The sequence below is a fragment of the Salmo salar genome, chromosome ssa19 (assembly GCF_905237065.1).
Source record: "Salmo salar chromosome ssa19, Ssal_v3.1, whole genome shotgun sequence".
Classification (NCBI taxonomy): Eukaryota; Metazoa; Chordata; class Actinopteri; order Salmoniformes; family Salmonidae; genus Salmo; species Salmo salar.
The window spans coordinates 63,024,622-63,037,201 of NC_059460.1; the positions used below are offsets into that span (position 1 = coordinate 63,024,622).

At 40.8% G+C, this 12,580-nt stretch overlaps 1 protein-coding gene across 3 annotated transcripts in view; it reads right to left on the reverse strand.

The window, feature by feature from the left end:
- Positions 1–6,589: 6,589 nt before the first annotated feature.
- Positions 6,590–12,580, reverse strand: part of LOC106579092 (nucleolar transcription factor 1) — a 38,092-nt gene continuing 32,101 nt past the window's right edge. For all 3 annotated transcript variants that reach the window (XM_014158640.2, XM_014158639.2, XM_014158641.2), the window contains 6 exons: positions 10,678–10,802; positions 10,235–10,430; positions 9,945–9,992; positions 9,107–9,166; positions 7,533–7,580; positions 6,590–7,435 (listed from right to left, as the gene is read on the reverse strand). In XM_014158640.2, the coding sequence (XP_014014115.2) occupies positions 7,349–7,435; positions 7,533–7,580; positions 9,107–9,166; positions 9,945–9,992; positions 10,235–10,430; positions 10,678–10,802 (564 nt within the window). In that variant the 3' untranslated portion in view covers positions 6,590–7,348. The remainder of the gene's footprint in view (positions 7,436–7,532; positions 7,581–9,106; positions 9,167–9,944; positions 9,993–10,234; positions 10,431–10,677; positions 10,803–12,580) is intronic.

The window sequence follows — 12,580 nt, forward strand, 5'->3', positions numbered from 1 at the left end:
AGAATCATGTAAGAAAGAAGATACATACTGTGCGTTAATATGATATATTTTTCGGGCTGACTTAATTATTTTAATTAATTTAATGAAACGTTATATGTGAGAAAGTTACACACAAATACCATACCCCCCATCATGGTAGCATCCACATTAATGTAGAAGTGTTTAGAAACATTTACAATAATAGTTCATCCAAAATGACAATACATTATTTACCATTCATTTCTGTTGGGTACAAATCACACAATCAAACCAAACAGCAAATGCATCAAACACACGTGTACAGTTACAAGCTTGATGAAGTCAGTGCATGCTATGATTATGGGACCAAATACTTACATTTTTACTACTTTTATAGACAAGTGAATTGTCCCAATACTTTTGGTCCCCTAAAATGTGGGGACTATGTACAAAAAGTGCTTTCTAAATGGTTCACCCGATATGGATGAAAATACCCTCATATTAAAGCTGGCAGTCTGCACTTTAACCTCAAAGTCATTGTATCGTCACCAAAGTGCTGGAGTAGAGACAAAACAGCAACAAATGTGTCACTGTCTCAATACTTTTGTAGCTCACTGTACATCATTGGGTACTATTTACACACCTCAGGTGAGTCCAATGTTTACTGTGATTTTCACTGAATAGGAGGGAGTGAGTCAAGTTTTTGCTCTCCTTGTTTCCCCCAATGGAGCGATCACTGGGCTCCTTGTGGTCTATCAACCTGTTATTGTGTTAACTGTAGAAACAGCTATTACTATGGACACCACCAGCCAGAGGCAAACAATGGAGATCCCTCCTATGCTCAGGCCAGTTCTATCCAGTCCTTGCCAGTGGAGGAGCACCCAGGGCAGAGTGCACAGGAGCCCTGCCATCACTCTCTGTTGAACCACACATCCAGAGACAGCACTACAGCACTGTTACCCCAGCCTCAGACCAGCCAAAACAATATGTCTCACATCATTAAGGGCTTTTTAACCACTCAAATTGTAAAGATGCTGCAATGGCCCTGGTGACTGTGAAGCCTCTCTCTTTCGCCTCAGTCTGTCAAATAACTTGTGTTTTCTCTTCTCTAGAGATGATAGCCCTTTAATTAAAACTCTTGAACGTTATGGCAAAATGTTGATTTCCGCTTAAATAGACATACCCCAAAGTAATAATTTTCATGAGACAATAACTGGTAATGCTGCATAGTTCTAGAAAGGTCTAGAACTCACCTTTTTGGTTAAAAAATTATATAAATTGCTGAGGTTTACTCACTTTTGAGGACAAACTCAAGTACATAGTACAAATATACAAAATCTAATATAATTTCTTCCCTATTCAACAAAAGTGGGGGAATATGGCTTGAAATGACTGAAATGCTTTTTAAATATAGTAACAATCAAATTGTAACAATCAAATTGATAAGATTTTATCTTTCTTATAACTGTAAAATAAACATGATCATATTTAGGGACAGTACAAATTTGGCCCCAAAGTGGCCGTGTTTCAATTTTACAAAATTATTTAGTATTTTTTCCTGTTGAGCGCTCTAAATCTGGCTAAGAATGTCAAAGTGAAATGAAACCACGACTGCTGGATTCGCTAGACTGTCCCCTTTAATATGCCGTCTTCTTCTTCTATGGTATTATGGCGATCTACAAACATACGTTAGAGGTGCATGCCACCACCTACTGTGTGGGCTGTGTCTGCCTACTTTTCTGGGTCCGGTTCCCCAAAAGCATCTTAAGGCTAAGTTCATCGTTAGAAACTTCGTAGGAGAACTGTTAAATCTCCAAGCTGTTTCCCAAAACCGTAGTTATTAAAGTAGCACTTGAAAACGCTTTTAATCTAACGCCTGCCTCAGACCACCCATAGAACAGCTGTAGATGCTGTTTTGCCCTCCCGTGTGACATTATACACAGAAGATCCTCTGCTAAACATAGAATCCCATGGCTTATCCATCCACAGGTAACTTCAGAACAAAGAGGACTACAAATCCAAAGTTGCCAATGTCTTTGCAATTGATGTGGACTATAGGTGGACTATAGGCCTATTTCAATCATGAACTACATTTCATGTTCAATCAATTGAGTTCTCTTTTGCTACTTGTAGGCTACTTCCGGTAATTGGTCTCAATACATGTCATGATTTGTAGCCTGACGTGTGCAATGATGTGCCAAATTGGTGATTTAGTGCCTTTTTATTGGGTAAGCATTAGAATAAGCCGCCTCATATTTGCAGCTGTAGGTGGTAACATCTCTATAGGATCTGATCCGTCGTCAGTATTGTGAAATAATTATAATGTTAAAGATTTGAATGGAGAAAGTTGATCCGAGAGCAGCGTCTCTTTCTTTCAATAGTTTTAGTATCAACAGACACATGATCCAACGTTCTCTCTGCGTGGTGTTTTGGGAAATGCATGTTACATCTTCAGCCGTTGTAGGAAACATGCATTGTTAAAACACTTGTAAGCCTAAGTTCCATCGCTATTGGGAAACTGGGCCCTGGAGTGTGAATTCATTACACTTTGTGACACAAAAAGAGGGAAAAAAGGATAGGGAAAGGGAAGAAAAATTGCTCTACCAGCTAACCCTACACCAATTAAAACCTCACCACTATTCCACTACCTTTGCTCTATCTGATCCTACACCAGGTCGACAGCCTGGGAGGACGAGACACTATCGTTCAACACACCTTGTAAAATCTTGTACACCCAAGTACTTCTCTTCAGCTGCCACCACAACGTATATTTTCTGTGATTTTACGTTCCATTTCTGTGGTACAGTTGATAATCATGGCTATGAACGCTAAGAAGCCAACCTTACTGAAACACATGTTATTCCTATCCCTCTCTACTGGCCTCGGCTTACTCACAGGCTTACTCACTTACGCCCTGGACCCATCTTTCTCTACTAATCTTTTCACTGCTTCAGCATACGACACCTTCTACTACTCTGACCCTGGCAACCTCGAACTGCCTTTGTCTGACGGACACTTCTGATCTCCATCAAAATGGGTACCCCTACAGTTAACACACAGCTTTTTACACCAATACTACACATCACAGGAGGTTGGTGGAACCTTAATTGGGGAGGACGGGCTCTTGGTAATGGCTGGAGCCGAATAGGTGGAATGGTATCAAATACATCAAAGACATGGTTTCCAGACTACAAAAGGGAAGCACAGCCGAGAGCTGCCCAGTGACACAGCTATTTTCAGGTCTCCCCAGAGATGTTTGATCGGGTTCAAGTCTGGGATCTGGCTGGGCCACTAAAGGACATTGAGAATTGTCCCGAAGCCGCTTCTGCTGTGCCTAGGTTGTGTGCTTAGGGTCGTTGTCCTGTTGGAAGGTGAACCTTCACCCCAGTCAGAGGTCCTGAGCGCTCTGGAGCAGGTCCCTTTCTCGGTTCATCTTTCCCTCGATCCTGACTAGTCTCCCAGTCCCTGCCCGATGAAAAACATCCCCACAGCATGATGCTGCCACCACCACGCTTCACTGAAGGGATGGTGCCAGGTTTCTTCCAGACGTGAAGCTTGTTATTCAGGCCAAGGAGTTCAATCTTGGTTTTATCAGACCAGAGAATCTTGTTTCTCATGGTCTGAGAGTCCTTTAGGTGCCTTTTGGCAAACTCCAAGCGGTCCTATCGTGTGCCTTTTACTGAGGAGTGGCTTCCGTCTGTTCACTCTACCATAAAGGCCTGATTGGTGGAGTGCTGCAGAGATGGGTGTCCTTCTGGAAGGTTCTCCCATCTCCACAGAGGAACTCTGGAGCTCTGTCAGTGACCATCGGGTTCTTGGTCACCTCCCTCACCAAAGGCCCTTTCCCCCGATTTGTCAGATTGGCCAGGCAGCCAGCTCTAAGAAGAGTCTAGGTGGTTCCAAACTTCTTTCATTTAAGAATGGAGGCCACTGCGTTCTTGGGGACCTTCAATGCTGCAGAAATGTTGTGTTACCCATCCTCAGATGTCTCAGAGCGCTACAGATAATTCCTTCGACCTCATGGCTTGGTTTCTGCTCTGACATGCACTGTCAACAATGGGACCGTATATAGAATTTACCACAGGTGGACTCCAATCAAGTTGTACAAACATCAAGGATGATGAATGGAAACAGGATGCACCTGAGCTCCATTTCGAGTCTCATAGCAATGGGTCTGAATACTTATGTAAATAAGGTATTTCAGTTTTTATTTTAATGTGCAAAAAAATTCTAAAAACCTGTTTTCACTTTGTCATTATGTGGTATTGTGTGTAGATTAAGGCTTATTTATTTATTTATTTCATTTTAGAATAAGGCTGTAATGTAACTAAATGTGGAAAAAGTCAATGGGTCTGAATACTTTCCAAACGCACTATATGGCAATCATGCTGGCCAAATTGCAGTCTAGTCGACTGTAGGCAACCGATAACTGCCAAAATAAAGGAAACACTTGAATAAATAAGGGACACAAATAACATGTTATGGTGGAATGCATTTTCCATGGTTTAGGTCCACTAGTACAAGTTAAAGGTTAATAGATTTAACATTTTTGTGTAATCATAGCTTAATAAAATTAAAGAAAAACCCTTGAATTTGTAGGTGTGTCTAAACTTGACTGGTACTGTATATACAGTGGGGGGGAAAAGGATTTGATCCCCTGCTGATTTTGTACGAAAGGGTCAATATATAATTTTAATGGTAGGTTTATTTGAACAGTGAGAGACAGAATAACAAAAAATCCAGAAAAACATGTCAAATGTTATAAATTGATTTGCATTTTAAGAGGGAAATAAGTATTTGACCCCCTATAAATCAGAAAGATTTCTAGCTCCCAGGTGTCTTCTATACAGGTAACGAGCTGAGATTAGGAGCACACTCTTAAAGGGAGTGTTACCTGTAAAAAAGACACCTGTCCACAGAAGCAATCAATCAGATTCCAAACTCTCCACCATGGCCAAGACCAAATAGCTCTCCAAGGATGTCAGGGACAAGATTGTAGACCTACACAAGGCTGGAATGTGCTACAAGACCATCACCAAGCAGCTTGGTGAGAAGGTGACAACATTTGGTGCGATTATTCGCAAATGGAAGAAACACAAAAGAACTGTCAATATCCCTCGGCCTGGGGCTCCATGCAAGATCTCACCTCGTGGAGTTGCAATGATCATGAGAACGGTGAGGAATCAGCCCAGAACTACATGGAAGGATCTTGTCAATGATCTCAAGGCAGCTGAGACCATAGTCACCAAGAAAACAATTGGTAACACACTACGCCGTGAAGGACTGAAATCCTGCAGCGCCCGCAAGGTCCCCCTGCTCAAGAATACATATACATGCCCGTCTGAAGTTTGCCAATGAACATCTGAATGACTCAGGACAACTGGTGAAAGTGTTGTGGTCAGATGAGACCAAAATGGAGCTCTTTGGCATCAACTCGCTGTGTTTGGAGGAGGAGGAATGCTGCCTATGACCCCAAGAACACCATCAAACATGGAGGTGGAAACATTATGCTTTGGGGGTGTTTTTCTGCTAAGGGGACAGGACAACTTCACCGCATCAAAGGGACCATGTACCGTCAAATCTTGGGTGAGAACCTCCTTCCCTCAGCCAGGGCATTGAAAATGGGTCGTGGATGGGTATTCCAGCATGACAATGACCCAAAACACACAGCCAAGGCAACAAAGGAGTGGCTCAAGAAGAAGCACATTAAGGTCCTGGAGTGGCCTAACCAGTCTCCAGACCTTAATCCCATAGAAAGTCTGTGGAGGGAGCTGAAGGTTCGCGTTGCCAAACGTCAGCCTCGAAACCTTAATGACTTGGAGAAGCTCTGCAAAGAGGAGTGGGACAAAATCCTCCTGAGATGCGTGCAAACCTGGTGGCCAACTACAAGAAACGTCTAACCTCTGTGATTGCCAACAAGGCCAATTTGTAAGTCGCTCTGGATAAGAGCGTCTGCTAAATGACGTAAATGTAAGGGTTTTTCCACCAAGTATTAACTCATGTTTTCCAGAGGGGTCAAATACTTATTCCCCTCATTAAAATGCAAATAATTTTCTAACATTTGACATGTGTTTTTCTGGATTTTTTGTTGTTATTCTGTCTCTTACTGTTCAAATAAACCTACTATTAAAATTATAGACTGATCATTTCTTTGTAAGTGGGCAAACGTACAAAATCAGCAGGGGATCAAATACCCCCCCCCACACTGTATTACACAGTGTACATATTTCCTTTATTTGTAAAAATGTTTTACCTGCCTATTGGGCCCCCCACAGGCCTGGGCCTAGGGGCTTCAGCACCGGTAAGCCCTTACAATAACCCAGCTCTGTGTAATAGTGAATAAACAAAAGATACTCTAAAATAAATTACAATTATGGCTCCCCTGGCGCAGGTAAAACCATTGAATTTGTGAACGTATGTCAGACTACATCAAATAATATCGACTGGCAAATTAATGCATCTTACCTCTTGTCCACTTCAAGTTCATAGAGGATACCGATCAAACAGCAATATGATTCTCAAACTTTACATGAAACGTCATAATCTGCAGCACTAAATTACATCATGAGTAAGAGTTCTGTTTTGATGGAAACTGATGAATAAATGGTCCTTTCACATAACTACCACACAGGAAAATTCAGATTTTATTAACGATGAACATTGTTGGGGCCTGTTGATACAAGATACTGAATGTTGTGTCACTGTTACTCAATGTTCAAGCAATAAAACTGTCTAGGCAGTCCCTTAACCAAAATCATAAAGCAGTGGAAACATTTCAACTCATGTAACATTTTATTCTGAACAGTCAACAAATGGCAACACAAGCCAATAAAATTTTGAATTGTGTTAAGAATCTTGTGATATATACTGAATATCAAGAACTAGAATATTGACCTTAGAGTCCCTCCTCCCGAAGAAAGGGAGAATGAGGTAGTCCCATTAGTCTTCGATCTCCAACGAGCAAGAACAGTGACATTGGGTTATGGGCAGTGTGCATCGTTCTGAATCAGAGTCCTCTTAAAGAAAATGGAGCTCATTTCAGATCTGTGATTTCTTCAAAGAAGGGAGGAATGAAGGATGCATTTCCTCACACCATCTGAAAAGGGCGGCAGGTAGCCTAGTGGTTAGAGTGTTGGACAAGTAACCGAAAGGTTGCAAGATCGAATCCCCGAGCTGACAAGGTAAAAATAATCTGTCATTCTGCCCCTGAACAAGGCAGTTAACCCACTGTTCCTAGGCCATCATTTAAAATAAGAATTTCTTGTTAACTGACTTGCCTAGTTAAATGAAGGCAACAAAAAAAAAGGCCAAGGATCAAAATAAACACACGAGTGTATTGGGACAAGTGTCAATGACATTAATTCAGTCATTAGGTTATGGACAGTGTGTATCATTCCGTATCGGAGTCCTCTTCGGAACTGGAGCTAATACTGGAGCACCCTGACCAATTCTCCTTTTCCATCATATGTTCATCATCCTAAAAGATACATAAGATCAGTGTTAACACTTATCATGGCGAATTGTCCCAAAAATAAAAGGCTTGATTAAATTTTTTAAAAAGTGTCTATTCCAACCTCAGAGTCATCTTCATCACTGGATGTGTCGATGTGATCCTCTGAGTCCTAGAGAGAAACATGCGGATACTGGCTGAAATCCTCATTGGACATCAGTGAGGGATTTAACCCTTACATTGAAATGATGCCTAACCCTATAGGCCCTGGTCAAAAGTAGTGCACTTTAAAGGGAACAGGATGCCATTTGGGACACAGACCATGTCAAGTTAGGATTCCGCCCCATAGGAGCACTTGTTGCAGTTCTAAGTATTATAAATATTAAATAAACAATACCCAATGAACGCTCCAGGAGTTTTATTGTGCAATGCTTCGACCTGAAGGTCTTCGTCAGGCTGATGTTGTACAAAGAAACAACTAGAGCATTTGTCAGCGTGCAGGTATCTAATCTTTACAACATACCCAGCACCTGCAAAGCATTTGATGTGCATACACTGTTTGAAACTATATACACAGTGCATTTGGAAAGTATTCAGACCCTTTGACTTTTTCCAAATTGTGTTACTTACAGCCTTACTGTAAAAAGTATTAAATCGTTTTTTACCCCCTCATAAATCTACACTCGATAACCCATAATGACAAAGCAAAAACAGGTTATTTTTTTTGCAAATGTATAATAAAAATACATAAACTGAAATATCACATTTACATAAGTATTCAGACCTTCAGTACTTTGTTAAAGCACCTTCGGTGATTACAACCTCGAGTCTTCTTGGGTATGACGCCGTTTCCAGCTACAATAGTCATTTACAACATTAACAATGTCTACACTGTACTTCTGATCAATTTGATGTTATTTTAATGGACAAAAAAAAAACGTGCTTTTCTTTCTAATTGACCCTAAACTTTTGAACAGTAGTGTATGTAAATAAGGTATTTTTTTGCAAACATTTCTAAAAACCTGTTTTCGCTTTGACATTATGGGGTATTGTGTGTAGATTGATGAGGGAAAAAACCGATTTAATCCATTTTAGAATAAGGCTGTAACGTAACAAAATATGGATAAAGTCAAGGGGTCTGAATACTTTCCGAAGGCACTGTATGTATGTGCCAGTAACCGAAATGTTACTAGATCGAATCCCCAAGCTGACAAGGTAAAAACCTATCATTCTGCCACTGAGCAAGGCAGTTAATCCAATGTTCCCCAGGCGTGGATAACGTAGATGTCGATTAAGGCAGCCCCCCCCCCGCACCTCTCTGATTCAGAGGGGTTGGGTTAAATGCGGAAGACACATTTCAGTTCAATGAATTCAGTTGTACAACTGACTAGATACCCGCCACCTTTTTACTCATTTAGGCTTCCCATAACAAAAGGAGTTGAATACCATGCAAGACATTTCAGGTTTTCATTTTTTATGAATTTTGAAAAACGTGATTCCACTTCGACATTATGGGAAATAGTGTGTAGGCCAGTGACAAAAAGTAAATGTAATATGTTTTAAATTTGGGCTGTAAGAACAAAATGTGGAAAAAGTCAAGGGGAGTGAATAATTTCTGAAGGCACTGCATCAGCACGTCTTTTGCCGTCACGTTGTGGTGATGTGGAGGTGATAACGTGTGGTGTGTTATTAACTTACTGATGTCCTGCCCTTCTTTGCCATGTATCCCTGCTCTGGGTTGTTGAGGATTTTCAATTTCTGAAGAACAGATACAACATCAACGCTAAAGATAACTCACGCCAATCGCAACCACACACAGCCCTATAAAATCCGTGGTACCGGGAAATATCACGGAATCCAGACAGTAAAACAGAAATCAAGAATATTCTAAAATGTATTGAACTAGGGAATCAACTAAATGTATTGAAAATTAAAGTTTATTATAAGAGATGAACAGAATGTTTCAGTGATTCGTATTTCCTGCAACTTTCTGAAGAGGCAAAGAGAATTCCACGTCTGTGTATGACCGGTGCGCGCCTCTACCACTTTGTGTAGCCGTTAGTGATGATGCTAATGAAAAGAAACTCAATTAAAATGTTAACTACAAAGTAGCCTATGCTTACCTGGCAGAATGATATCATGATTATTTGCATCAATCAAGAGGGTATTTGTTTCAAACTCTACCATCACGTGTGCTACAAAAACACAGCTAAACAACAGCCTCTTGCTAGGTCCGCACTGGAATTAAAGGTTCACTAACTACACCCAAAAATCTAAATTCCTTCTAGACCTAAAAAGTGGTCACCTGATGTGGTTTAAGAATTGTTGTGGACTTACAACATCCAACTTCATTTTATTAATTTTTTATTAAAGTGTGCTTTTGAGAGGGAAAACCTAAAAAAAAACTGGGGTAAATGGAAACCTGAAAAACTAAACAGAATCGGGAAGAAAAAAAAAAAAATCTACCATTTTATAGGGCCTTATACACACACACACACACACACCTCAATTTCCTCTCGGTTTTATCTCTACTTACATTTGGGTTTTGATCCAAGTACTTTGCCTGTTCCTTTGTGGACATGGTCTGAAAAATGTTAAATAGTAAGACCACCAGTTAACAGTAAAAACTTTACAGATAGATCTCAACTCACAACAGCGGTCATATTTCATCTAAAAGAAAGAGGGTTTGTCCCAAATGGCATCCTATCCCTAAGTGCACTACTTCTGACCAGAGCTCTATGGGCCCTGGTCAAAAGTAGTACACTGTATAGGGATTAGGGAATAGGGTGCCAAGTGGGAAACAACCAGAGAGTGAATGGACTTTACATTAAACCAGCTGCGTAGCTCTACTTGGTACTCCCTAGCCCTCTCCTGGGCTGTTCTCTGGTAGTGCTCCTGTTCCTTCTGGGCCAGCTTCTTCCACAGTGGGCTGACCATGGCCATGCACTTCCTGGAGCTGAGGTGGTTCGACTTGGCTCTCAGCTCCGCCATCTTCTCGCTGTAAAATACTGTGTGACCCCACCTGTTCGGGGGGGGGGGGGGTCAGTGAAGTGGAGAAAGGTTTTCAAAGCTAGAAGTTGGGGTCACACTCAATGCTGTCACTGGGGAATAGTGGGGAAAATTAATGGATATTTTTTCGAAGGGCATATCGTTTCCTCTTATTCTGATACATCTGCACAACACTATAGGAAGTAAGTCTTTCAGAAGTACTTTCACAAACTCAGATAACTTAAAAAGAAAACAGTTGTGCCACAGCCAGGGATACTCACCGAGGTGGTTTCTTGGGCTCGCCTTGAAACGTATTTTTCTTCCCTTTTTGTGCAACCAACTTTGAGGTCTGCATGCGTTTCCTGTTCTCCAATAGAATGCGCTGCTGCGCCTTATCTGTCACAGTCTGAATGGACAAACACACACACACACACACACGTCATGTTTCTGACAGCATTATGACCACATTATGACTAAAGGCCACGATACAAATGGTCATTTTTGGGGCCAATATTGCTGAGCAATGTTAACCTGTTGGGGATAGGGGGCAGTATTTGCACGGCCGGATAAAAAAACGTACCCGATTTAAACTGGTTACTACTCTTGCCCAGAAATGAGAATATGCATATAATTAGTAGATTTGGATAGAAAACACTAAAGTTTCTAAAACTGTTTGAATGGTGTCTGAGTATAACAAAACTCATATGGCAGGCCAAAACCTGAGAAGATTCCATACAGGAAGTGCCCTGTCTGACAATTTGTTGTCCTTCTGTTGCATCTCTATTGAAAATACAGCATCTGTGCTGTAACGTGACACTTTCTAAGGCTCCCATTGGCTCTCAGAAGGCGCCAGAAAGTGGAATGGGGTGTCTGCCGTCTCTGGGCGAAGAACAGCAGGAGAATTTGTGAGTGGTCAGCCTGGTGACAGTGACACTGGAGATGCGCGTTCATGAGAATTCTCTATTTTTTTCTTTCTGCCTTTGAATGAATACAACGTTGCCCGGTTGGAATATTATCGCTATTTTATGAGGAAAATAGCATAAAAATGTATTTTAAACAGCGTTTGACATGCTTCTAAGTACGGTAATGGAATATTTTTAAAGAAATTGTCACGAAATGCGCTCACGCGTCACCCTTCGGATAGTGACCTGAACGCCTGAACAAAACGGAGCTATTTGAATATAACTATGGATTATTTGGAACCAAAACAGCATGTTGTTGTTGAAGTCCTGGGAGTGCATTCTGACGAAGAACAGCAAAGGTAATCCAATTTTTATAATAGTAATTCTGAGTTTAGGTTGTCCCAAACTTGGTGGGTGTCAAAATAGCTAGCCGTGATGGCCGGGCTATGTACTCAGAATATTGCAAAACGTGCTTTCGCCGAAAAGCTATTTTAAAATCTGACACCGCGATTGCATAAAGGAGTTCTGTATCTATAATTCTTAAAATAATTATGTTTGTGAACGTTTATCGTGAGTAATTTAGTAAATTCACCGGAAGTTTTCGGTGGGTATGCTAGTTCTGAACGTCACATGCTAATGTAAAAAAGCTGTTTTTTGATATAAATATTAACTTGATTGAACAAAACATGCATGTATTGTATAACATAATGTCCTAGGAGTGTCATCTGATTAAGATCAAAGGTTAGTGCTGCATTTAGCTGTGGTTTTTGTGAAATATATGCTTGCTTTGAAAATGGCTGTGTGATTCTTTTTGGCAGGGTACTCTCCTGATGTTTTGCTTTCGCTGTAAAGCCTTTTTGAAATCGGACAATGTGGTTAGATTAACGAGAGTCTTGTCTTTAAAATGGTGTAAAATAGTCATATGTTTGAGAAATTGAAGTTAAAGCATTTGAGGTATTTGTATTTCGCGCCACGCGATTCCACTGGCTGTTGACTAGGGTGGGACGCTTGCCCAGGGAAGGTAAGGAATCCTCAAACCAGAGCGTAGAAAATTGGCAATGTGCTCAATCTCCCCTTAAAATATTTTGGACAACATAGCAGACGTTTGAGCTCAAGTGAGAGAAAATCAACTCCTGTTTTGGAGTGAAATGTTGGCCATTCACATCTCAAATGTTTTCGCACTACAATATTCATGATACGTTAATACACACAGTGCATTCGGAAAGTATTTAGAACCCTTGACTTTTTCTAAGTTTTGTTACGTTACAGCATTATTCTAAAA